Source organism: Eublepharis macularius, chromosome 15 (genome assembly GCF_028583425.1).
Source record: "Eublepharis macularius isolate TG4126 chromosome 15, MPM_Emac_v1.0, whole genome shotgun sequence".
Classification (NCBI taxonomy): Eukaryota; Metazoa; Chordata; class Lepidosauria; order Squamata; family Eublepharidae; genus Eublepharis; species Eublepharis macularius.
This window is the reverse complement of record NC_072804.1, coordinates 16,765,734-16,793,039: the sequence shown is the minus strand read 5'-3', so window position 1 is coordinate 16,793,039 and position 27,306 is coordinate 16,765,734. Positions and strand designations below refer to the sequence as shown.

Genomic DNA, 27,306 nt, shown 5'->3' with positions numbered 1-27,306 from the left:
CAAGGCGGTTCTGGAGCAGTTACTTTCCTCTCCGCTACCGGCCCCTTCGGGTGCGCTCGGTTCCGACCCACCGGAAAAGAGGCGCAAGGATCCCGACCCGGTTCCGGTCTTGACCTCTTCCCAAGAGGACCCGGTTCCGGTAGAGAAGCCCCCGACCCCTACGGGACGCCCGCGATCGACCTCTCACGAGTCCGGGTCCATCAGATCGGGTCGGAGTTATCGAAGTGGATCGGGCCGTAGATACAGTCCGTACCCGACTCGGAGCCGATCGAGGGAGCGATACAGCAGTGAGGGCCGGGCGGCCTCCTACTACAGGGGGGATAGTCCGCTCCGATCGGACCGCTCTTTTCGAGGGGACTCGATGTCTCCTTCCTTTCGGATCCGATCCTATGGCGACTCGCATGGAACACCGCACCTTTCTGAGGTTGATTACCATCGGAACCGACCGAGGGGTTATGAGTCCCCTCCTTCGGATTCGCCTGATGCTGAACTTGGCCCGGCGGAAGAACCTTCGCCGACGGACGACTTCAGAGCCTATAATGAATTGCTTCAGCGAATGGCTAAAGCACTGGATTTGGAAACGACCTCTACGGAGTCGAAATTTACTGATAAGATCTACCAGCATATCTACTCGGGTTCCACTCCTTCCGTAGCCTTTCCGCTGATCGATGGTTTTGTTGAGTTGTGGAAGAAGCTCAATGCTAAGCCTGCTTCTATCCCCGCCACTAACCGAAAAGTGGAAGGCCTTTATCGTACAAAGGATGAAAACCATCCGTTCTTGGCTGTCCATCCACCTCCTTCCTCCTTAGTCACTGAGGAGATGCAGGCAAGGGGCAAACAAGGTTCCATGTCGGCTCCTACTGACAAGGACAGTAGAAAGATTGATACTCTAGGGAGGAAATTGTACACCTCTGCTGCTTTTGCCATCAAGGTGGCTAACTATGCGGCTATGATGTCGGCTTACCAGCTCTTCCTGTGGAAGAAAGTGGCTGCTTTCCTTCCCAAACTCCCTGAAGACCAGCGGACCCTCCTGCGTGTCATCCAGGATGAGGCCACCCGCCTCTCGAGGCACCAGATTAATACGAGCAGGAGTTTGTCCGATACGTCTGCACGTTCCTTGCTCTCTGCAGTGGTTTTGCGGCGATTTGCGTGGCTCCGCACGACTGCTCTCCCGCCTGAGACGAGGAACAAAGTAGAGGACTTACCTTTTGAAGGGACACTCCTTTTTTCTGAGAAGACAGATGAATACCTGTCGAAAAAGAGGACGGATCGTCTCACAGCACGGTCCTATGGTGTTCTGCACCAGGCTCCTCAGCATCCCGCCAGACCTTACTTCAGACCTTCTCAGCGGGGCAGATCATATCGGTACCAGCCTTATCAGGGGTATTCGTACCAGTCTCAGAGGAGTTACCAGAGCCCTCACCAATCCTTTTCCAGGCGCAGACAAGGTCACCGTCCCAAGCCTGGTTCTCAGCATCAACAGGCTAAGGACGCCCCCCACGCCCAGAAGCAATTCTGACAATTACAGGGACCTGAGCCTATGTTTGGGTTCAGGCTACATGCTTACTGGAGGGAGTGGCTGTCCATCGGTTCCGATGTTTGGGTTTCTGATATTGTTCAGTATGGTTATAAAGTTGAGTTTGTGAGTTTACCTTACCTGAGTCTCCCTGTCTTTTCTTCCGGACCTCCTCATACGGAGATCTTAACTGAATTGACCACCCTGATTCAGAAGGGTGCAATTGAAGAGGTGCCCTGTGATCCTGCCCCCTTCGGTTTTTACTCTAACCTGTTTCTGGTGGAGAAGAAAGATGGTGGTCTTCGACCCATTTTAGACCTACGGGCCCTTAATAAACTTATAAAAATTCGAAAGTTTAAAATGGTCACTTTACAAATGGTTCTGACCCTTTTACCTAGGCACTCCTGGTTTGCTGTCCTTGATTTGAAGGACGCTTATTTCCATATCTCCATTTTTCCTGAACACAAGAAATATTTACGTTTTACTTATGATGGTAAAATTTACCAGTACCGGGTTTTACCCTTTGGTTTAGCTACTGCTCCTAGGGTCTTTACGAAGTGTATAGCTGTGGTGGTGGCCCATCTGAGGTTACAGGGCTGTCGAATCTTCCCGTACCTGGATGATTGGCTCCTGGTGGGAAGTTCTGCTGATGACGTGTTTACCCAAGTGTCCCTGACTTTGGATTTATGTCTTAGGTTAGGTCTTTTCGTTAATCAGAAAAAGTCAAAATTGACCCCAGTACGGTCTGTACAATTTATAGGAGTAGTCTTGGATGGGATCAAGAATGCTGGCTTCCTGCCCTCAGACAGGGCGGCCAGGATTAAGGGCATGGTCCTTCGGCTGCAGCGCTGCCGTTTTCAATCAGCTCATTTTATCCAGACTCTCTTGGGTTGTTTGGCCTCTACTACGGCTGTGGTTCCGTTTGCCAGGCTGTTCATGCGGCCATTACAAATGTGGTTTAATGCCAGTTTTTCTCCCAACTCTGATTCCCAGAACAAGCGTTTATCAGTCCCTCGACGGGTGGTGGCCTCGTTAGAATGGTGGTTGGCAGATGCGAATCTATTTAAGGGTGTGGAGTTTGGCTATCGTCAAACTCACTTGTCCATAACCACTGATGCTTCCCTGTTGGGTTGGGGAGCTCACTGTGAGGGTGCCTTTGCTCACGGCACATGGTCTCAGGCCGAACGCTCGGAACATATTAATCTCCTTGAGCTTAGGGCTATTTCAAATGCACTGATCTCCTTTTCAGATACCGTGCGCAACAAATCAGTGCAAGTGTTGACGGACAACACGACTGCAATGTTTTATGTCAACAAACAGGGTGGCACGGCATCGGCGACCCTTTGTACCGAGGCGATGAAGCTGTGGACTTGGGCCATACAGAACTCGGTTTGGCTGAGAGCGGTACACATCCCGGGGGTGGAGAATCTCCAAGCAGATCAGCTGAGCAGACTACACCGGGATGTTCACGAATGGTCTCTTCGGGACAAGTACCTCGTTCCGATCTTCTCGATGTGGGGTTTCCCGGAACTGGACCTCTTTGCCACACTGGACAATCGCAAGGCCCATCGCTATTGCTCCAGGGGGGGTCTAGGCCCCGGGTCCGATGGGGATGCATTTCAAGTCGAGTGGTCGGGTCCTCTGTGTTATGCATTTCCCCCATTCCCCCTGTTGGCCAGGGTTCTGAGCAAAATCCAAGGGGAGGGGGCGACGGTCATACTGATAGCCCCTTTTTGGCCGAGACAACCTTGGTTTCACACTCTCCTTCGATTGCAGTCGCAGTCGATCAGATTGCCACTCGTTCCAGACCTTCTGTCCTGGCACGGGGTTTTGCATCACGACATTCAACGACTCAAACTGACGGCGTGGCTGATAATTCACAATCGGGGTTTTCTGAAGCTGTAGCTCATGTTTTGTTGAATGCTAGACGCCTTTCCACGAGACAGTCCTATGCGTTCAAATGGGAACGCTTTTCTGGGTGGTGCCGCAGCCGGAATTTGGACCCTTTCTCTTCCTCTTTGCCTGAGGTTTTGGAATTCCTTTGGGAGATTAAACTAGGGGGTTTAGCCAATAGTTCTGTTAAGGTATATTTGGCAGCAATTTCGGCATTCCATCCTCCTATAGATAGGAAATCAGTCTTCTCACACTACACTTCGAAATTGTTTCTCAGAGGACTGAATAATTTGTACCCCCCTGTTCGGGCTATTGTCCCTCAATGGTCTTTACCGCTCGTATTGACTAAATTGATGTCTAAACCTTTTGAACCTCTAGCTACCTGTCCTTTACGCTACCTTACTTTGAAGGTGGCTTTTTTGGTGGCGATCACTTCAGCCAGAAGGGTGGGGGAATTGGCTGCGCTTTCGTCAGAACCCCCCTATTTGAAGTTTCATGCGGACAAGGTGGTCTTACGGACTAAAGTTGACTTTTTACCTAAAGTGGTGTCTCAGTTTCATTTGTCTCAGGACATTGCCTTACCTGTTTTTTTCCCGATGCAGTCTTCGGATGCGGAGAGGGCCCTCCATTCGTTGGACGTGCGCAGGGCTCTTCTCTTTTACTTGGATCGTACCAAGCCTTTTCGTTTGGATCCTAATTTGTTTGTCTGTTTTGCAGGACAAAAGAGGGGAAAGAAAGCGACATCTCAGTCTATTGCGAGATGGGTTGTTCAAACAGTTTTAACATGTTATGATTCTGCTCATTTACCTTGTCCTTTGGAGGTGCATGCCCATTCCACTAGGTCCTTGGCGTCATCTGCGGCTCTGCTGAGAGGTGTTCCTCTGCATGACATCTGTAGAGCGGCGACGTGGGCTTCAGCGGATACCTTTATCAAGCATTATGCGCTGGACGTTCTGGACCGGAAGGAGACGGCAGTGGGCACCGCAGTGTTGCATTCTATTTTTGAGTGACTTTACTGTGGCACCTCCACCCAGGTATTAAGCTTTATAATCTCCCATGTGGGACTGCACAGGAAGACCGTGGATGAAAAACAGGTTTCGCTTACCGTAACTGTTGTTCATCTAGGTCTTCCGTGCAGGCACACATGCCCTCCCTCCTTCCCCGCTGTATAGTATAATTGAAAGTAGTACGGCGGCGAAAGGGGAACTGAGGGTATGTGTGGGGCGCTCCGCCTTCTATAGTCCATTTAGGCGGGAAAATGGCCGCGCATGCGCGGTGGAAGGCGAGAGCGCCCCCTGGTGGCTTTGAGCTATAAAAATCTCCGGTATCGGCAGGCCTGCGCGTGCGCAGTCCCATGTGTGCCTGCACGGAAGACCTAGATGAACAACAGTTACGGTAAGCGAAACCTGTTTTTACCACTGATAGGAATTGGGTCAAGGTTCCCCCAACTCAGCTGTGCTCTTTTCACACACTCAGACTTGACATCCGGGAACTTGAGTTCCCGAGAATGCCGAGGCCCGGGCGGACGTGATGGGGACTTCAGCCTCCCCTCCATTATTGCTTTCCTGAGCTTTCCTGTGGGGTGGCCCTATTTGCCCCACTGCAGGTCTCCACGTGCTACAGGTAATCCTCTCCCAATTCATGTCAGAAGTGATATCTCATTTGGCCATGACAATTCACATCAGTAGAATAAGTGAGATTTTGAAAATGATCTATATTTGTCGCTGAGAAAATCAGAACCCAGCTTGTAGTTTATTCTTTTTTTCTATTTTTTGTATCGTATTATTATTATTGTTAGTCGCTTTTCCTGTTTTTCTTTTATGTTTATATGTACTGTTAGTTTGATTTTTAGATTGTTGTATTTTTGTTATCTTTTATGTTTACTGTTTATTGTTTAAATAAATAAATAAAACTATCCTGCAAAAAAAGAAGAAAAAGAAGTAATGTCTCATTTGAGCATGTTGAGGTAGTCCAATCTGGATGACACCGAAGCATGTGAAAGTAACCAAAATTTTGCAAAAATAATTCCCTTTCTGACTAATTCGGTTTCTGTAGACTTCAAAAAAAACCCTGTGGCTGGTATTCTGCACTGCTTTAAAGAATGTGAAACAAAGAGCAAACATCACATTTTAATCCGTGTCTTTGCTGCCAAGAAAATCATTTGTGCCAAGTGTTATCCCAGGGTGAACAGAAGTTAGTCTGAACTCTGCTAACCAGCCTTAACTATGGCAGTGATTGGAGGACATTAAAAGAAAGATCCCCCCCCCTTTTTTTCAGATGCACCTGAACTCTTGCCAATTTGGAGGGGAGGGGGCAGAATCTGCCTTTCAGGTCTTGTAGGACAAGATTTGCTCGAGTGCTTTCTCTGCCATTAAATCTTTCCCTTTGTGTATAATATGGATGATTTAGGAGTAGCTGTGTCAGCACTGATTTATACATTGACAGCTAAGGATAATAAGATGTGGGCCAAGATGCAGCTCACCCTTTTACAGATTAACCTGCAGACTGCATTAGGCAAATTTGATGGCATTAAAAGATTTTACCAATTTGTCTGGAAACAATTTCTCTTTTGTGTTGTGTCAGGGGATAACATTTCATGCCATTGTACTAATTTAAATGGCTTTGATAAATTGCTCCAGAGGTTAGAGAACTGTACCGGAGATATTATTTTGGGCCCTTAAAATAAAAAGCCTATTAACTTAATTGTTAAATGCCTTTAATTACTTAAAACGGAAAGTGCCTCATAATGTTGTATTTTTTTTTTACAAAAAAAGATGCTTTGCAAAACAAACATTGCACCAAAATGATTAACTGCAGTGTCCAGAAAAAGATTGTTTCTAGTAGATGAATAATACACCACAGTGAAGAACATAGAGAAGAAGTTCTCATGAACAACCCCAGGGAAGTTAACAGGAGCTGTACACAACTGGAGAACTTCTGGATTGTTACTTGTCGAGTTAAGGTGTCTTTCTTTGTGTGTGTGTATAAAAGATGGTTCTTGAATGTATGTTGTTTAAAAGAAAAGTTTTATTCCTCTTCCACAGTCTTCGAGGCCACTCAGGTTTCACAGTACTGTGCAGTCAAGTGAAGAATTTTCTCTGATTTGACGTATCTCCCAAAGTTCATTTTTGAGAACTTCCTTTCTGCTGCTAGCCGGTTACAATTAAAAGCAGGGAGGATAGAATTGACTGGGCCAAGGACTTAAAAAACAAAAGAAGTTTACTCATTACTAGATCTGGCTGCAGGGATGCAGAAGGGAGGAAGGAGAAGTCATGGGGCAGAATCTTCACTCAACTACACATATTTATGATGAGTCGCAAGGAGGTGGTCTCTCTGCCCACCTCTTCTATTTATTATAATTCCCCTTTTTCTCCAAGGAGCGCAGAGCCGTGTCTTTGCTCCCTTGTTCACCGCTCTGGGTGAGGCACTAATCTGTCTAGAAGAACGCAGTTGTTGTTGTTGTTGTTATCAATACCCCTATGAGGCAAATTAGTCTGAGAGAGGGCAACTGAGTGGAGGAGGGACTGGAGGCCACTCTCTCCCTCCTTTGACTGATCAGCCCATTGCGCTGCAGTGAGGATTAAGAGGACTAGCTGAGGGTGTTGTCAAAGAGATGGGTTTCGAGGACAGAGCTGAACAGGAAAGGATGAGAAATGTTACATCGCTATTCTGGAAAGGTTCCAAGCACAAGCTTGGATGCCATGAATTTGTTCCACTAACAGTGGTCCCTACCTCTGGTGCATGGTGCCTTCCCTTGATGTGGGAGGCTCTTGCACCAGAGGGGAGGCGTTAAGTGTTAGTGGAACAGATCTGTGGGATCCAACCCGTCAAGAGCAGAAAAAGAGAGGGGGTGGGGAGAAGAGATATTCAGATTCGCATTGAGTAGGGAAGCTGAACAAGTGAGAGTAATGTGCTGGGACGTCGTGTTACCTGACTGCATTTAGTCTTGCTCCTCTAAATTAAACGGGGATGCTTGCCTTTAAGTGTATCCCAAGGCAAGAGACATTCAGAGGTGGTTTGCCGCTACTTGCCTTTTCGTAGCAACTCTGGACTTCCTTGATTGTATCCCACCCAAGTAGTAACCAGGACCAACCCTGCTTAGTTGCTGTGATCTGATCAGATCAGGCTAGCCTGAGCCATCCAGGTCAGGGCATCTGGCTTTAAACTGGTATATAATCTCCTTCTAAAGTGGGCTATCCAGTTGATTCTTACAGTTGTGTATCGGTGCTGCTTTGCTGGCAGTAACCCAAGGTATGATACTGTGTAAGGCTGCATTCTGATCCAGTTGTCATTAAGTACCCCAGTTACGGGAGCGGGGGGTAGGGTGGGGGGGTTAAATCCCAATTTGTTCAAGTGCATTTGAACAACATAGCTAATAGGAGTGAATTAAAGACCCCGTTTCCAAAGCAAGGGAAGCAAACTGGACATTTTAACCAGCTTTGTGCCTGTCGCTAATAAAATGAGGATTGATTGTGTTGTATGAGTGGTAGACACAGTGCTGCAAAGATGCTCAGTGCAAATTTTTTCTTCACAAAGTGAGTGGGAAGTACATCTCAGTCCAAAGAAGACTTGCTTGGAAGTAAATCCTATTGATTCTACTGGAATTTGTTTGGAAGCAAGCATAGGATCACATCTTAAACCAGCATATATCAAAGCACTTTAACTTAGCCATGTTGTAGATTGGAGCGGTTAAATGAACTCAGTCTGCCATCTTTTATGCACTTGTTAGGGGGAAAGAATCTCTGAAGCCAGCATCTCTTAGTGTTGAGCATAAATGGATTTCAAGCTTACTTGGAGACATGTCCAGGAATTCTATCTTAAGTGGTTTGTGGTTTCATAAAAGTTCTCATTCTCATTGGTGTCTGTTTCTGATAAGCAGTTTAAAAGATAAATACACAAACAGATGAAAACCCGTTAATTCATATATATGTGAGTGTTTCTGTACACGGCTGTTTTTTAAAAAGAAAGAAAAAGAGTAGCAATATGATCAGATGGCCAATAATTTGGGCAATAGAGGGAGTTTACTCCGATCCTAAATATAATTTGGGAAATAAGCTCTCCTACGTGGAACTTATTCATTATGTTCATGACTGCAAGCAATTAGGTTTTCTTGGACAATTCTTATACAAGTTAGCATTTTGAAAATAGTGGTGAACTTGTGCTTAATATTATCCAGGAAGGTTTGTGGGGTAGCAAAAAAGTCTCTGATCTGCTGTCAGAGACGCTCCGTTACAAATGAAGCAGTAACTGCTGCCCTAAGTTGGAGAAAGTAATAATATTCTTCTGAACACTGGGTGTAAATTTTTCATATCTTAATACTTAAAGATTAATAATGTATGTGGATAGCACTGCTGATTTTTATGTGTAGAATTACAGTCCTCCTTTTCATTACATCCTGTCTGCATAGAACCAGAAAGAACACGGACTGTACAGAAGTCACATGCCAAGGGTTGTTTTCATGAGCAAGAATGTGCATGGGTTTTGTTGTGCAGGTAATTGGAAAATGTAACACATTGCATGTACATGCCCAAGAATGTGGCATTCTGGAAGGAAGCTGCCTTGAAAGAAGGAAGGGTAGGGTGGTCTCTCCTGCTCGTTCTTGCCAAGGATAGTGAAATTAACATGCAGCTGAGCTTCTCTGATAAATGGATTCTGTTAGGTCACTGAGGGGATGCATGTGACATTAAGTGATTTACAGCCCTTTACCTTAATGAAATTGTTTCAGCGAGATGACGCTGAGAGCTTTTAATGGATAGCTTTTCTTGATGTAATGAAATTGCATTCCTTTGGCATTTAATATAAGGTGCAGTTATTATTTACTGGAGCTTTCCCAGGGCTGTCGTGTTTTCTGTGCACACAGTTCAGAACAAAAAGAGATTTCAGTGGCAGCATCCAGACCAGAATGGCGTGTGACAGACTTCTTAAGCAGAAGAGTGTATTTGGGGAGTACGTTTCAGTCCGTGTGGCCTAGCTCTCAAGCCTCATCTCTTCAGGAGCCTTTTTTACCCATAATACTGCCAGCCCTTCATCTCTTTCATGCATTGCCTTCTAATCTGTTTAACAGGCAACTGGATTACAATCAGATCAGCTGTATTGAAGATGGGGCATTTAGGGCTCTCCGCGATCTGGAAGTACTGTAAGTAATTGCTTGTCTCTCTTACTTTTTAAACAGGAAAGTCCAAATGCAGAAGCTAATCTAGTACTGTAGCTCTAGTGTCAAAATGCTCTAACGAATAAGATGCTTTAGAATCCATGCACTTTGATGTGTTACACATTAAGGGAAGAGAGGGAAGACATTCTATATTTAACAAGAACACCACATCCATCAGATACAATCATTTTAAGGTACAAATCACTCTCTCTTTAAAAAGAATGGGCTTTTATGATTGTTCATGCAAAACCAGATTTCCATTGTTCATATGCCACTCAGTTCTGCTCCTCTTTTCAAACATAATGTATTTTTGTACTGACCATGATGCAAAATCTTGCACACACATTAGCAGCTTCCACTAAGCTAACTATCTAGAAGAGAATATGGCATTTTCATGTGGCTTTCCATATTCAAGTTATTTCTTTGAAAAAATGATTTGGGTTCCTGAACTGAGTCTGCAAGCTATTCACCCTACAATAACCTTGAGGAAGCCAATGAGGACTATCCTACATATAAGCATGTAGGCTGTAGGAGCTTAACGCTGCAGTCTTATTTAGAGTTATCCAGTCTAAGCTCATTGATTGACTGGAGTAACTTTGCATAGGATGGAGCTGTAAGTGCTTTTTAGATTGCAGTGCCAGTGAAATACTCCCTGTCTTCTGCACTGAAGGGAAGGTGTGAAAAGCCTGCTGCCCTGGCACTGCCCTTGAAAATATACTCCTTCAGTGTCATAAACGGGACATTAGTGATAGCAAATAATTCCTAGTTGCATGCCAACATAAAACAGTAAGTATGGTGAAGAACGTGCCTTAATTTTTCTTTAATGGAAACACAGCATAGAATAATGAAAATGCCCCACAGTCAGAGTGACACATTCCTTGGGGACACCTTTTCACTACGAAGACTGCACAGTCTGTGTCAGTATGTGATGGTCCTTGCATGTGCTTGCTCTGTTCACTGGTTTAATGTACTCGTCTTTTAACAATCAGAAGGCATACAATTAAATTAATTTAGTAGAAGAGGAGTTTTAGTTTGTTGATTTTTTGTTGTTGTTGCTAGCTTGGAAGATCAGGAAACCATTTTAAAAATAAAGACATTCTTCTAGTAAAAATAACCAGAATGCTCAGGTGGAGGGCAAATGCTTGTGAATTACTTAGCTGTCTAAGAGAAAATTCCCATTCAAAAAGAATGGTAAAGCCCATTTATTACCATTTAGTTTTTCAAGGTAACAGTATATGATAACTGAACTTTATTGAAGGGGAAAATAATATTTTAAAGCGAAAAACAATATGGCTTGATGTTGAGAAATACTGAGATTAAATGAACGGTCCTATTCTGTTAATATAGCAGAACGTATTCTATATTTATGCCAGCATTTTCCAAAGTCTGTAACGATCTGTTAAAAAACTGGATTAAGCAGATTTACACTTTTGCTAGTTTATATGGAACTTTAACCTCGTGGTAGTTAATGAAACTTGTCCCACAACAATCCTACATAAGGAAAATCAAGCGAGGCCTTTCCACAAGGTTTTCATAAGGATATGATAAATAAATGCATCACTTGTATATATTAAAAGTAATCAGATAAGGTGCATACTTACGCCCGTTTATAGTAAGATCCCCATTTCTTCCCAATGCTATTGGAGCCATTTGCCCCAAAACGGTACGGCAGCACATAAGATAATAATTACCCTAAGTGTACCCCTCATTCCAGGCACAGCCATTTGTGCCTAGCAGGCTATGCATAAGGTAGAGAACAGCCATGAACAAAAATATTTTTTAAGAACGCTTGTTCTTTTATTTTATATTTCCTTCAGTGATTGTATATACTGCCCCAAAATGTGGGACAGGGGGGAGGAACAAAATTCTCAAAAAATCTGTCAACAGCTTGAAGTTAGCCCCTGTAGCAAATAAAATTACCTTTCTTTGGTTTTCTATTTAATTGTATTGTTGATAGGAAGACAGTATTCGCAGTATGAATGGAATATCTCTATTTTACATTACAGCGCATTTGTAACATTGTTGTGCACTTTCTGAATTCATATAAACTTTACCTGCCTGTCCTTAAAAGCTTAATAGTGTGATTACTAGTACAGACCTTGTATGTGTATGCAAAAGAAGAAACAACAATGTTGAGGTATAAAATATTTCCTGTTGGTGACAATGCAGAAATTCAACGAAATAATCAAATTGAAAACCAGACCATTGAAAAAGATGGCTGGAAAGAATTTGGGGTGCTTCTTCTGCCAGTTAATTGCTCCTGTGAGTGCCGTTGCATTTCGGAGACCCCCCACCTCTGCTGCTGCTGTGTGGGAAAAAATTCAGCCAAATAATTGAGAAGTGGCAGAGAGAAAAACAGCTGCCCTGCCACTGTCACAATGCTGTCAAATTCACCAGCTGGATCGAAAAGGAAATATATCTTGAGACACATAAATGTGAGGTTACTTGCACCCTGTAAGCGTAGACACATTACGGGAACATTTGGGGATGGGGAGGGCGGACGTGGAGATAAACATTATCCGCTGCATTGGACAAAATAGGTTAACTGAGAAAATGGCTTGTTGCCTCATGCTTCACGCTACTGTTTCCAAGCCATGTTGCAGCCAGTTCATAGTGCTAGACTGTCCCCATGAAAACAGATGAAATCACTTTCAGTAAATACTTCCATTGAACAATGCCATGGACTTCAGAAGCACATCTGCCCCAGAAAGCTCCCTGGTTCTCACAACACAGCCTCATTTTATCATAGAGTTACTTGCTTTTGTATTTTCTTTAGAGTTCTGTGCTTAGTTACACTGTGTTGGGTTTGTTTCCTCACTCAATATACACCAGTTGTACTTAAGGAAAAAAGATTGAGGCAGATATATAATATAAAATCATACTGGTGATTCGCAGGGCCATTGCAATTAATTGGAAGCACAAAACGTTGTTCCATCTTTGTCAATGGTAAATGATGACTGAATGTTTCAACAACTTTTTGTTCCTTTTTAAACAAAATGCCCCAAGAAGATAAGTCTTGCATGTGTGGTCATCCACTAGTTATATTTAGATTTTCAAAATGGTACATAGTTGTTCACACAAAGCTAGTGACACTGGTAAGTGCAAACCAATGTAACGCTCCAAAACTGCCCTCCGTGCTCTTATAATAAGAAAGCTGTTGAGTAAAAGCAAAGGCAATAGCATTGGCCCTGAACTTGAGCCCCAGTCGCAAGCCATTTCTATTAATTTGCAACTCTCACTTTAATTCAGTTAAGTTAGCTATTAATATTTTCTTTCAAAGTTTTGGCCCATAGAAACAAGTTTGCTCAGTCCAAGCTCAGGTGTGTTGCTTGTGCCATTGCTTGAAGACATCTCTGTGCTTCGGCATTATTAGGACTTTAGTGCTGGGGGAGGGGGGATGTTTATCAAGCCCAGCCAAAGCAAGATTTTCCACAAAGCAGACTTTTTCTCATTCTGCCCCTTTCCCACCACCAGCTTTAAGTAATAATCTTGTTACAAATGTGAACTGATTGTGCTAGAGGTGAATGGCTTGAGCTACAGACCATGGCGGGGAGGGGGGGCTGTCAGGACTGCACCTACTTGATGTGGGAGGAAAAGGCTTCATAGCCTGGCCATCAGCTTAAGAAAAAGGTCTGGTGATTTGGGAACCAGGTTAAGTAACCAGTCAGCAGCCCAGACTAGCCGGAGTTCATTACAGCTTGGAAACTAAGCAGGGTCAATCACAGTTTGTACTTGGATGGGAAGCCACCAAGGAAGGCCAGGATGGCTACACAGAGGCAGGCAATGGCAAAACACACCTCTGCTCCTTTCTTGCCCTGAAAGCCCTACAGGGTCACCATAAGTCATCGCAACATGACAGCTCTTAATTATTATTATAAATAGCCAATCACCTGATTCTCTGTAGTGAGTAAGAATCTCCCCTAGGCACTGCTGGGGCTGTCTGGGGAGGCAGTGGCTTTAAGCAGCGTATTTGGAGGGGCAGCCCCTGCTCCCCTCTTCCTGCCCCTGCTCCCATGCCCCATCCCTGTCCCCAGAGCAGGAGCAGACACTGCTCCGTTCCCTCCTCATTAGCCATTCATGTTGAGTAAGACTTCCTCATATGAGCAGGTGGCGACACTGGATTGAAGTATACTTGGTCTGTCAACTATTGAACATACAAAATTCCGGACAAAGCTTGAATTTCTGCTTTGGGTGCAGGTCAAATAACTTTGGGGGATGGTTTTTACAACACCCTCCAAGCCAAAATGGAAGGGTTTTTTTTTTTTCCAATTTCCACAGGCATTTTATGAATTAGTAGGGATGTGTCCGAGGTACATTTATTATACCCAGTGCCAAGAACAGCAGGAATGGTTATATGCTACAGGTGTCTTCCAGCAAGCTATCAAAAAATAATGATTTCGCAAAGAGGTGTTGTGTTGCGAGAACTGTACCTTTCAGCCTAAACGTTATACATTTAAAGAGTATCTTCAGATATTTTAAATGTACATCTGACGTTGTTCTTGTTGTTATGAAATTATATTATCATTCTCACTTCAGCCACTTCTTGCTATTAGTAATACACTTTCCTTTGGGAATTGATAATTATTTTGGTTTCCCCTTCATTCTGAAAGATTGCCCTGTCACTAGTGCAGATGCATTATTGTCCAATCCCAGGTTGTTGCTCCTCTTTCTTTTCCTAAAGCTGCCCTTCCTGCACCTGGGCAACATCTTACTTGAAATCCACACTTTGAGAACGAGAGAATCTGCCCCTTGGCGTTTGATGGGTTTCAGTATCATAAAGTTAAAGAAAATACCTTTGAGTCCCACTCTGCATTTTATTGCAGTCAGAAAGTGGAACCACAAGTCACAAAAGGCACAGGTTGGACACTTGTCAGCTTCCCTCAAGTTTTGATGGGGAATGTAGGCGTCCTGGTCTTGCAGCTTGGCTCTCCGACTGCTGTCCAATGGACTTTTCAACTGTCACTTGTCCAACATTCCGCCAAGCTGCCTACATTTCCCGCCAAAACTTGAGGGAAGCTGACAAGTGTCCAATCTGTGTCAGGCGTCACTTGTGGTTCCGCTCAGAGCCTCAAAACTATTTCGCCATTGAACATTCACTCATGACCAAATACAATGGCATATTCACTTACCTGTTTAAGGTTAAATGTTAATTTGATTATGCTGGGCTCTTCAGCAATGCCTTTAAATGTACTTTCAAATGTCGAGTGCCACAATCTGCATTTACTGCAGTGCCTTGTTGTTCCTTGTTTTGATTGATACTGGTACTTAACACTAGTCAAGTACAGAGGATGTTGCATATCTAGATTCTGATACAACAGCTGTTTGATTTGATTTGCACCTCTCCTTAATGTTTTGCAGCACTCTCAACAATAACAACATCACACGACTCTCAGTGGCAAGTTTCAACCATATGCCCAAACTCAGAACCTTGTAAGTAGTTATATGTCACTCTTTCTGGTCAGATGAGATGACAAAGAAACTAACAACATACCTTTTGCAAATCATGTGTGCTTGTTGCATCATCATTATTATTCTTATTCATTTGACCAAAGTATATTCCTCTATATAAAGGAATAATATTTGTATCCAGGGCTTTTTTTCTGGGAAAAGAGTTGGTGGAACTCAGTGGATTGCCCTCGGAGAAAATGGTCACATGGCTGGTGGCCCCGCCCCTTGATCTCCAGGCAGAGGGGAGTTTAGAGTGCCCTCCGTGCCGCTCAGCGGCGCGGAGGCCAATCTAAACTCCCCTCTGTCTGGAGATCAGGGGGCGGGGCCACCAGCCATGTGACCATTTTCAAGAGGTTCCAGAACTCAGTTCCACCACGTTCCCACTGAAAAAAAGCCCTGTTTGTATCTTAAATTTGAGGGAACATATTTTGTAATGCGATTTGGTGGCCTGAAGCCCTTAATTTCTTACAGGTGACCCCTTAAGATGAGAGAATGTACACAGAGGGAAATAAGAGAGCATTTACATAAATGGTAGGGGAGTTTCACTGTGGTTTGTCTTTAGGGGAACTTTATAATCTATGGAGAGCTACAAAAGTAGAGAGCAGATTGGCCAACCGTGGTGGGGCAGTGAACCTCACTCTATCATGAAGCTCACCTGGTGACATGGAGCTATTCCCTTTTCTTAGTATCAACTACTTGGCAAGTCTGTTGTGAGGTAAAATGGGGAGGGGAGAACCATATAAGGCATCTTGACCTTGGAGGAAGATGAGATAAGAATCTACTCAAGACAGACAGGCCCCCCTGAGAGATTTTCAGGAGAAGGTGTTTGTGACTTGCTTACCCAGATGTGGGATTTAAGAGGGTGATTATTACATTCACTTCAAGCTCTTTGAGACATCCAAGCTAACAGAATTTCCAGAGAGGAAAGATCTCTTCAGCCGTTTTCCTTGCCTGTCTTTGAATAGTAAAACTGGATATTAGCAAGTGCAGAAGACATTGAAACCTGTAATAGGTTAACATTTGGAATAGTCCAACACCTTTATTGAAAATAAGCTCAGGGGAGCAACAAAAGTGGAGAAATATTTTGAGGAACTGAATAGATCATATTTCATTTAAGGCCATGTTAGAATTTTTAAGTGGCTGTCAGGTATGATATATGTGAAATCTTTAAGCTTTTATTGCTGTAATGCTGGCAGGCCTAATTAAATTAAAATGACTTTCCCAGGTTCTTTGTAATATAACAAGCCAGCATCTTCCATTTGCTTCAAGATCCCATTTAAGGGTTCCATCTATATGCAGAATATGCTTAAAGTTATTAAGAAAAAATATTTTTAAAATATCTGGTCAAAGGTGTTTTTTTTTAAAGTTTGCTATTTTAAAGTTTGCTATTTTACTTTATTTTTAAAGGCAAGAAAAATATTCTGTGAAATTAAAAGCCAAATTGTCTGATTCGTTTGAGTATGGAGAAAATTGACACGGAAACTTAAATAATTATGATCCCCATGCCCTCATAGTGCAGGACCCACCAGTCTCCCTCCCCAAGGAGAAAGCTGCACCAGATATGACCCATCCTTGGAGAAGGAGAAGTTGCTGCTCAGTTAAAACGGTGGTTTCAGCGGCTTCTGATCTGTTCCTCTGCCAGCAGGTTATCCCTTCATATCAAATCTGGGAGCTAAGGGATGGTGTCTCATAGGTCAGTTGGTAGAGTGGCCACCGGTGGCTCAGAGGCCAAGTATGGCGGCTCAAGGGAGACATGGGGCCTAAGCTTAATAACAAAAGATGTCTTCAAGTTAAGCAGAAAGCAATCTTTTCTATAAGATTTGGCAAGAAATCTATATATCTAATTTTGAACATGGCCCCAGAGGGTGGATTTTAAAAATTCACATAATGAAGGAGATATTTCTACAAATCTGGGGGAATCTGCAGGTTTGCAGAAAAAGTGGAGGATCAAATTGAAAAGTTTTTAAATGACAAGATCTCATGAGATTACCTCATGAGATTTCAGCAGCCATGTTGGATATTCTAGGCAACTGCTGAAAATTCACTGATATTGCCGGTGGCTGCCTGGGTAGTCCAAAATGGCTACTGCAGTTTCATTTTGAAACTTAAGGGGAAAGGAGAGGGGAAAAGGAGTGAACACGCAAGAAAGATAGGAAGTGTGAGAGAAAAGAACAAAAGGGAGAGAATGAGGGCTGGAACGGAGATGAAAGCAAAGAAAGAGGAGATGACGTTGAGATGAGGCCCAGCAATCAGGAGGTCCCCTGCATGTTTGTTCTAATTCTGGAGAATATTTGAGTTTTGCACTTGTGAAATAATCAAGTTCCTCATCTGCAGTTTCTATCTATATTTGGACGACCTGCAAACAGGTAGCATTTTGGGTATATGTTTAGATGTACCACATATGAATGCACATTGAAGATAGGGTTTAGGGGAAACGATGGGGAGTAGGTATATTAATTGCTACCAGTAGGCTTCAGCTTTGTGCTTTATTTATAAATGGTCCACTCAGACAAAGCAAAATATGGTTATAGTCCACCAAGGAAGAAAGCCCAGATAATTATGAAGTCCATTGAAACGAAGCAGGTTTGGACCTGGTCAGTATAGTGGAGATACTGAGAGAGAATAATTTGCTCAAGATGTTTCAGAGACACCATGGTTAAGATGGGAGGCCAAAGAACAGAATTCCAGGACCACATTGATCCATATAAGCCCTGTGTTGTTGTTCAGAACAGATGCGCATAATAGAGACAGCACAATTTGAGTCCAGTGACACCTTAGAGACAAACAAGATTTTTAGTGTCGTCAAAGCGCCCTTCTTCAGATACAGGGAGGAGTGGACATTCCTGAGCCTTTATAGCTCAGTCAGGAAGTGGGAGGGGAGTCAGGATGTAAAGGTACAATGCAGCTTGATTAGAGCAGAAATTAGCATCTGTAGTGAGATAAGAATCCTTTATCTCTATTCAGCCCTGGGAGTTCCATTGTTCTGAACTTATAAATGAACTCGGATTCAGCAATTTCATGTTGTAATCTGCCCTTGAAGCTTCTTAGTTTGAAGTCAGCCACATTTAGGTCAGGAATTGAATGTCCTGAAAGATTCAAATGTTTTCTCACTGGTTTTTGAATGTTGTGATTTTAATGTCAGCTTTATGTCCATTTATTCTTTTGCATTGGGACCGACCTGTTTGCCCAGCGTAGAGGGTGGAAGGGCATTGCTGATTCTTGATGGCATATATAACGTTGGAAGATGAACACGTGAACGAACCTGAGATGATGTAACTGATGTTGCTATGCCAGTGATTGTGTTGTTGGAGTGAATATGGGGACAGAGTTGGCATCTTGGTTTATTGCAGGCCCTGGTCCCCGAATCCGTGTTCATGTCAGCAAATATATTATTGGGAGTGAGAAGTTGTTTACCATTAGGGGGCTGTCTGTGAGGAAGAAAAGGTTTTCCTCCCAATGCTTGTGAGAGAAGTCTATCCCTGTCCAGCACAGGTTGCAAGACATTAATGATACACTGAAGCGGTTTGAGCTGAGAGCTGTATGTGACCACCAGTGGCATTCTGTTATGGTTTTGTTTGGGTCGGTCTTGTAGCAGGTTATCCCTTTGTATCATTCTGGCTTTGTTGATCTGTTTTCTTGCCACATCAGGTGTGTATCATAAGTCCAAAAATGTCTGTTGTAAATCCTGCAAGTGAAAATCTCTGTCAGAGGGTTTAGAATGGATGTGGCTGTAACATAGAGCTTGGCTGTAGGTGATGGATTGTTTGGTGTGTTCAGGATGGTGGCAGAGATGTGTAGATATGTTTGCTGATCAGTAGGCTTCCTGTACAAGGAGGTTCTTAACCTTCCATCAAGTATTTGTACAGTGGTGTCTAGAAAATGAACTTCCTGTGTGGATTTACTTAAGGTCAGGTTGATGGTTGGGAGGAAGTTGCTGAAGGCCTGGTGAAATTCCTTCAGTGTTCCTTTCTCATGTGTCCAGGTGATAAAAATGTCATCATTAATTCTCAAGTACAGGAGGAGTGTTAGCGGGTGGGAGCTCAGAAAATGTTGTTCCAGGTCAGCCATGAAAATGTTGGCATATTGTGGTGCCCTTCGAGTGCCCTTGGGTGTGCCGTTGATTTGAAGGAACAGATCTTCTCCAAATCTGAAGTAGTGGCAGGTGAGGGCAAACCGGCAGAGCTTGGTCGCGAGGTCAGCTGTGGTGTTGTCAGAGGTGGTGTCCCTAATGGCTTGCAGTCCGTCTTTGTGGGGGATGCTGGGGCAGAGACTCAGCATTCATGGTGGCTAAAATAGTGTAGCCTGGAAGACAGTCAATAGACTGTGTTTTTGTTAGGAAATCTCTGGTGTCTTGCACATCAATGGGGGCATTGATGGCAGAGGGTCTGAGGACAGAGTCTATGTGCCTAGACAACCCCACAGTGATAGTGCGTATGCCTGAGACAGAGGGTGGTGTGTATTTTTATTTATTTGTGTACCTGAAACAGAACAGGGAAGAGATGATGCGTGGCTGTCCTACCCCCGTTGCCCTTGCCTGACCTTTTTGCAATTGAGGTCGCTTCTGCACTGAGACTGTGCATGTGGACCCTGAAGTATCATTTGGATACAGCAAAAATTTATAATACAGATTGCATGCACAGAGCCTCTGAACATTGGAAATTTGTGAATATGTGCCTCCATGAAGGTACATTCCTGATCGTTTCCCCACATCTCTACACTACACACTTGAGTATGGGGGCTGCCTGGATAGGGCTAGTCCCCTAGTGGTTTATATTTAAGCCTTAGTATCCATATCCTATACACTATATGTTATTCTTTCAGAAAATTCAGTTAATTTGTCAATTTTATTACAGCCTGCATAGTTTTCATATTAGTACATTGTGTTATATATTTTGCAGATACTAAAATAATTAAACTAAGTGTTTTTTTTTTTAACTATCTGTTGCCCTGGGCATAGCTGCAGAAAAAAATGTGGAAGGAAATGTTTTATATTGAATTATTTTGTCTTGTTCAGTTACTAGAAAAACGTCTCCAAACAATTACTATACAGATTAATAATGACTAGACAGACTAGTACCTTCGATATGAAACCAAATCTTTTATTAACCTTTTCAAGCTCCTTGTCAGCATGTTGATCTCTCTCCGCTGCCCCCCCACACCTTTAATTTTATTTTCTCTCTTACGAGTTGTTGCATATTTTGATTTTATCAGTGAGTAGAAAGAGAAAGAAGGCACTCGCAATCATAGATTTTTTTTATTACATTAATTTGGATGAAGTGTAAAATTTGTATAGACATCAGTTGTTAAACAAATGGATTCTTCCTTGAGATCTACTTCAGAGTAACTTTTTGTACTGATTGTATGATGCATATTTTACTGTTCACTGGGGCTGATTCCCAGGTAAACATGCACAACGATTTAGTTATAACCAGGGCTTTTTTTCTGGGAAAAGAGGTGGTAGAACTCAGTGAGTTGCCCTCGGAGAAAATGGTCACATGGCTGGTGGCCCCGCCCCCTGATCTCCAGACAGAAAGATCAATCTAAACTCCCCTCTGTCTGGAGATCAGGGGGCGGAGCCACCAGTCATGTGACCATTTTCAAGAGGTTCCAGAACTCCGTTCCACCGCGTTCCTGCTGAAAAAAAGCCCTGGTTATAACCTGTAACAATCTGACATTCAGTGTTTGTTTAATGCGCATTGAAACTTATTGACTCTCCCCTCCCCCTGTTCAGCCGACTTCATTCCAACAACCTCTACTGTGATTGCCATCTGGCTTGGCTATCTGATTGGCTGCGACAGCGACCGCGGGTTGGCCTCTACACTCAATGCATGGGCCCATCACACTTAAGGGGTCACAATGTGGCAGAAGTTCAAAAACGAGAATTCATCTGCAGTGGTAAGAGCATTTAGAGCAGCAGATTGCTGCAATGAAGTGCAACTTGGTCATGTGATGCATGCTCAATACAGGCCTCACTAACAGTACGCAGTGCATAAGTGGGTTCAGTCCATTCACAGGGATAGAGTGAAGGGCTAAGGAAAGCCCTCTTTCTTCAACTTCCCCTGTTTAAGGTGGACGTTGGGAGAATAGGAGGCATCCCCCCACCCCCCAGCCTGCATCCAAGTGTCCCTTGCCACCGGATTCAAGTACGCATATTCCAGAGTATGTTAATGGTCCTGGCTTGAGAGGGAGGTCCAGAATTGGGAACTGCATGTGGGCAGCCCGTTCCCCCAAACAGCCCATTACTCCCCCTGCTTGCATGTAGATAGGGGTGGAACTCTGCCGTCCTCATGGGAATCTTTTGGGTGCTACAGTTTCACCCACTCTGTGCATGGATTGAGCCTGGTGCTTTTAGCGATCTCTTTTCCAATGACTGTTGTCATAGCAGTAGTCAGACTTTATGGACCAAAATATAAATATTCTTCAAGGGAGGAAAATATTTTCTGTTTTCAAAGGAGTTCCAGTGGCATAGACAGTGGAATTTCTTCACTGTATCTTACCACCTCTCTGTCTATTTCTGTTTCTTTGCAATGAAATAAGAATGCAGCTAATGTTTGCTATTGATATTTTCTCTGTCTTTTCTGCATTCATACCTGCTAGATGAGGAAGAAGGCAAGTTCATCTCTGTTAACAAAAAGTTTATTTGCTCTATAAGTGAAATGTTCAATAAATGTTACTGTGCCATCCTTCATCTACAACACTAGCAACTGACTATGTCTTCTTTTATACTCTACAAAATCTATTGAAAGGAAGGGTCTGTGAAGGTGCAGAAATTTGCTTGAGAAGAATAGCCGCTTCTTTTCCCGAAGGACTCAGTTTCTATATTATTTCTTAAAGAGGGCAAGCATGTATTCTATAAAGAAAAGAGCAAGCACTCTGTAGATTTATCCGAGTGAGTCAGTTTGTTTTGCTGAATTGAGTTGCTGAAGAATGTCAAGATTTCAGACAAGTATTCCCAAACATCCATTTAAATTGTTTTTGGTAAATTAAAAGCTGCATTTTAGCAATTATGCATTTTTTGTATTCTTATAAGCCAAATTGAAGGCCAGTAGTTGTAAAAAGTATCAGTTGTGACCCACATGTGTGATGTATTAATGATAGAATATGGATCACCTTGTCCTACATTTCTGCTACACAGTGTGTTAAAACATCTATAGTACTGTCTTTGATATGTTCTAGAAAGGCATGTGTGAAATTTGTCTTTGCGGGTGGAGGACCGGAATCGAGAAAACACTGATATTTGCAATCCTTATAGCATTGGTATAAATTAGCTTTTTTCATTAATTGCATTCTGCAGTTTTAGAAGTAGCCATCTGTTACTGTTTCCAGGTCATCAATCTTTTATGGCTCCCTCCTGCAGTGTCTTGCACTGCCCTGCTGCTTGTACCTGTAGTAATAACATTGTTGACTGCCGTGGAAAAGGCTTGACTGAGATCCCAACCAATCTACCAGAAACCATAACGGAAATGTATGTAAGAGGTTTCTTTGCCCCTTATATTTGCTAATTGCATGTGCCTTGCCTGATTGGTTTTGTTTGTTTGCTATTAGGATTGTCCACTTTTAAGGCAGTACATGCAGTAAAATGTGCCAGTTCCTGGTAAAACAATTTGGTGTGAATCAACCAGCAAATGTTTCAAGTAATCTTTTCGTTCTGACAGCAACACATCTTTAAAACAGATTCAGAATGGAAAATATACTTATTTACTATTATTCAATTTGTGGTCCACCCCAAAGTAGCAAAATAGGTTGTAATTTAAACAAACACGTGAAATAGTTAGATTTCCATATACTCAAGAAGTTCTAGTTCATTTCCCCTCTAACTGCAGCTTTTTCAGTTGCACCGTAAGTTCTCATGATGGAAGAAGATGCTTGTAAACCATCATATTGATTCCTTAATCATAAAACAACTGATAAGGTGTCCAGCAGATTTACTGATAATTTCACAAGATAATCACCACCTTGAATATCAAAGAATGAACCAACATGGTTTGTCTTGTGCGCCACTTGGAAACAAAAGTTACAGACTGTCTACTGGCGCTCCTAAATGTTGTAAAAATTGCTGTCACTTTCAGGATATTGTAATTTTCAATAAGTATGGCTAAGATTGCAGCTTGAACCCATGAAGCTGTCTTGCACTGAATCAGACCTTTGGTCCATCAAAGGTAGTATTGCCTGCTCTGACTGGCAGTGGCTCCAGGGTCCCAGGCAGAGGTCTTTTACATCACTGCCAAATCCTTTAAACTGGAGATGCCGGGGATTGAACCTGGACCCTCTGCATGCCAAGCAGATGCTCCACCACTCAGCCATGGCTCCTCCCCTTATTCGTTTTACGTTCTCTAAGATCTACTAGGAGCACTTCTCATTTCTGCCATCTGTTTACCAAGGGTGCATGATATAAAGGAATTTCTGCCTGCTCCGCAGCCATGCAGTGTCCCCTTAGACTCGGCCATATTTGTACTTTCTAGATGTAATTCCAGTGGGATTCCCATGTTAGTCTCCTGCAGCTAAAATAACAAACAAGTCTTGTGGCCCCTTAAAGACTAACGAATTTATAGTGCTATAAGATTTTGCGAGCCCACTTCAACAGATCCATGTAGTATTACATTCAATTGGTAGAAAAAATATTCACCCAGGATTAGAGACAGCCCCATATCCACCAAACTGACCCCTTCAAAGGACCCCATAACATTAGTTAGATAATCAAGGGGTCATTTGCTGGCATGACTTCTAATGTGTGAGGTGTCCCAGCAATGCTCTTATGCCATTTGGATTGACCAAACTGAGCAAGAGAACGGCTTGGATCCACTGGAGCATTTCCAAGGACAGAAGGATTACCAGTTGCAGAGTGAAACTTTCTTGCCTCCCCCTTCCACTCCAGTCCCAAATATTTCCCTAAATGCTGCTTCTAGGGAAGAGGGAGGCAGAAACAGCATTGGAGTGGGTGTTTAGGCTGCAATGGAAGGGAGCGGGCAAAAAAGGCACACACTGTGAATAGAAATTCTCCATCTTTGGAAATGCTCTGGTAAGTATCAGACAATAAAAATTAAAATATTCAGGAACTAGTGGGGGGAGCTTCTCAGTAAATTTAGCCGTTTGATAACAGCCTTAGACACTGCTATATTTCAGCAGAACATTTTAAAAGGGAGACGCTAACAAGAAATGGTGAGTTGGAATTCATATATGTGTGATCCTATCAGACTGACTCAATAGGGACTTTGCCTTATTTCAAAGAAGCAATTGTTCCTTCTTACACATTTCTTTACACAGTTTCAGTTCATCTTACATTGCCAGTTCATTGACAAGTGGCAGTGGTCCACAGCCACTCCTGGTGGACCATTAACTCTTTTGACCAAATCTCATTTTCACCTGTGCTTTTCAATGTAATAATATAACACACATTGTCCGGAGAAAACGGACCCTCTGGCCTCTCTCTCTAACAGCTCTCTTCCACCCACTTCCACCCTTCTGCTGGATATAAATCTCTCTACCAACGGAATGTATTTGCAGAACTGGACTCTGCCATATAAAGCGTATGCAATAATGTGCTAGTTTTTTAAAGTACCACAAGATTTTTTTGCTGTTGTTTCTTCTAGAAGTCCTTCTTTCTGTTTCATTTTAATGGATAGGGTTTAGTACTGGACATGTGTGTTCTAGGTTTAGCAGGGTCTTTACGAGCTGGGGATAGCGGGCAATAAAATACTTGTGGCAGGAAAACCACCCATTCTGCCCAGGTCTACTGTGCTCATGTTGATAATATCTGCCGAATCTGCGATGGACTGAGGACTGCTGCCTGCCCTGCCACAACGCCAGGCATACCTGCGAAATAGCCCGAAGCGCCGTTCCTTTATTGGCCGGCCAGTGCTTGGCAGTATTTACTGCTAGCCGCTCCAGAGGTAAATCGTGATGGTGTTCCTCTGCCTTAGTAAAACCCAGTTATTACCTTTACCACCCTTAGTACCAAGGCTAACCAGTGGCAGGGGTGGGGGTGGGGAATGGAGAGGGGTGCGTGTGACATCAGCAATGTCGTTATGTTACTGTTGAGCAAAACCTGGAAGTGGCAAAGAAATCTAGCTCTAGGAATTGCTGGATACTAAGGAAAATAGGATTATGAAAGTAGAAAACAATGCAGTAAGAGTATGATAATACATACAGTATGCAGCCCCCATGGCCGTTTCCACACGACTTGCCTTCCCTCGGAACGGCGTGGAATATTGCGCAAAAAAATGTGGAAGATTGTGTTTTCTCGTGCGAGAAAACGTGATCTTCCACGTTTTTTGCGCGATGTTCTGCTTTGTTCCGAGGGAAGGTAAGCCGTGTGGAAACGGCCCATGTCTCCTCCAGTGGGAAGATAAATGAGCTCCCAAGGAAGATCCAGCTTCCATACAGGATATGAGTGAGACTACTTTAGACACAAGTATTAGAAAGCACAAGGAAGTTTTGTATCTTGCACCTTTATGGCAAACCGCGGTTCAGCGATGCAGTTTAAACTGAACTTGCTACTTGTTTAAGTTAAGGAGTAGGTGCCCACATTCATATAACCAACTGTGTCATTTCACAAATTTTCTCTCCTAATTTGTCCACCTTTAATAAGTCTGTGCTACTAGTTTTGTTATTTTATGTGTGTGTATGTGCTGGAAATTCGTAAGCCACCTCAAGAATGTTTTACTGTAAGTGTGAGGTGTAAGTGAATATCTCACCTGATGCCCTTTTCACTGTAGTGTTCGAGGTGCTGTAAATAGGAGTCTCAGGAATCTTACCCCATCTGGAACTGTAAAAAAAGGCAGCCCATAGAAATGTATGAATGAGAGAGAGAGACTGAATAGCTTGGAAGCTAAGCAGGGTTGGTCACAGTTAGTGCTTGGATGGGAGACCATCAAGGAAAACAAGGGTTGCTATGCAGAGGAAGGTAATAGCGAACTGCCTCTGCTCATCTCTTGCCTTGAAAACCCCATGAGGGGTCACCATAAGTTGCTTGTGACTTGATGGCATTTAACTATTATTTACTGTATGATATGTGAAAAAGTAGACCCTCTTTCCTTTATAGCTGAAGACAGTTTGCATACAGTATGACAATACCTAACCTGGGCCCTTTTCACACTACGTACCTGCTTCCAGAACATCGCGACGTCGCGCAAAACTCTCACAAGAAGATGCTATCTTCCGCGTTTTTTGCGCTGCGTTTCACAATGTTCTGGAAGCAGGTATGTAGTGTGAAAAGGGCCCTGCACTCTACAGGAGGGTTGGGCCTAGACTGCTAAGGAGTCAGGCCCCAAGCTGGCTAGCTGGACTGGAGAACACAAACTGGAGCTTGGAGGCAAGGAACTTGTGCCTAGTGGACTGGTTGTTCCAGCAAGGCAGCCTTCCCGAGCCTTGGCCTCAATAGGCTGGATCTGGCTCAGCTGTGCTTGCCGGCAGCTATGGAGGCTCCTGGAGCTGCGCTACATCTCAGCCAAGATCCTGCAAAGCAGCACTACGCTCAGAGCCCTGCTCTGGATCAGGGATGGCTTTGTGCGCTGCCAATATGTCACTTCACCTCCTTTGCTCTCTCTCTCGGCCCAGGCCTTCTGCTGATGCCACTCTTGTGGAGTGGGAACGGGACTTGTGTGCAGGGCTATGGACCAGGGTTTCTGTCCTGCCTGGCGGAGGCCTAGTGGTTCTCTCAGAGGCCAGTAGCAAGGTCTCTCTTGCGGACTCTGGCAGGGTGGTTTCTGGAGCATAGTCTGCAGCATCAGGCCCTCCCTGATCCTTCTGGTCCCCTGGCCTTGGCTTCTCAGGTTCTTCCTCTGAGCCCGCCCAGACAGAGTCACTGGGCTTGTCAGAGGGGGCCATGACGATACCTGTCCTCCATAAAATCAAGCCGGTCACGGGACCTGCAGTCACACTAAATCAGTGGAAGGCCCTCTGGAACAGTGCTGCTTTATGGGCTCTTCAGAAGGACAGCAAAGGTGGCAAAACCACCCTCAGCTCCAGAAAAGTGGAGCCACAGCAGAACACAGAAGAAGCCCTGCTGGATCAGACCAGAGGCCCATCTCATGGAGCCTCTTGTTCCACGCGGCAGTCCGCCACTTGCTCTGCCCTTATGTTGCCTCCCAGCACAGGGATTCACGGGTGCGTGGCCTCTGAATGTGGTGGTTCCTTTTAGTCATCCTGCCCTCCATGGTGGATTTTAATTGATGGATTGATTGATTACACTTGTAGCCCCCTCTCCCTGCGAACGGGCTCAAGAGTGGACAACACCAAAAATTACATTTAAATTAAAATCATAACATTAAAACCACAATAAATAACAGTTCAGTCATAA

The 27,306-nt window shown here is 43.6% G+C and overlaps 1 protein-coding gene across 2 annotated transcripts in view; it reads left to right on the top strand.

The window, feature by feature from the left end:
• SLIT2 (slit guidance ligand 2) overlaps positions 1-27,306 on the top strand; it is a 402,035-nt gene that overhangs the window by 248,472 nt on the left and 126,257 nt on the right. For both annotated transcript variants that reach the window (XM_054998712.1, XM_054998711.1), the window contains 4 exons: positions 9,474-9,545; positions 14,919-14,990; positions 20,740-20,903; positions 22,335-22,473. In XM_054998712.1, coding sequence (XP_054854687.1) covers positions 9,474-9,545; positions 14,919-14,990; positions 20,740-20,903; positions 22,335-22,473 — 447 coding nt within the window. The remainder of the gene's footprint in view (positions 1-9,473; positions 9,546-14,918; positions 14,991-20,739; positions 20,904-22,334; positions 22,474-27,306) is intronic.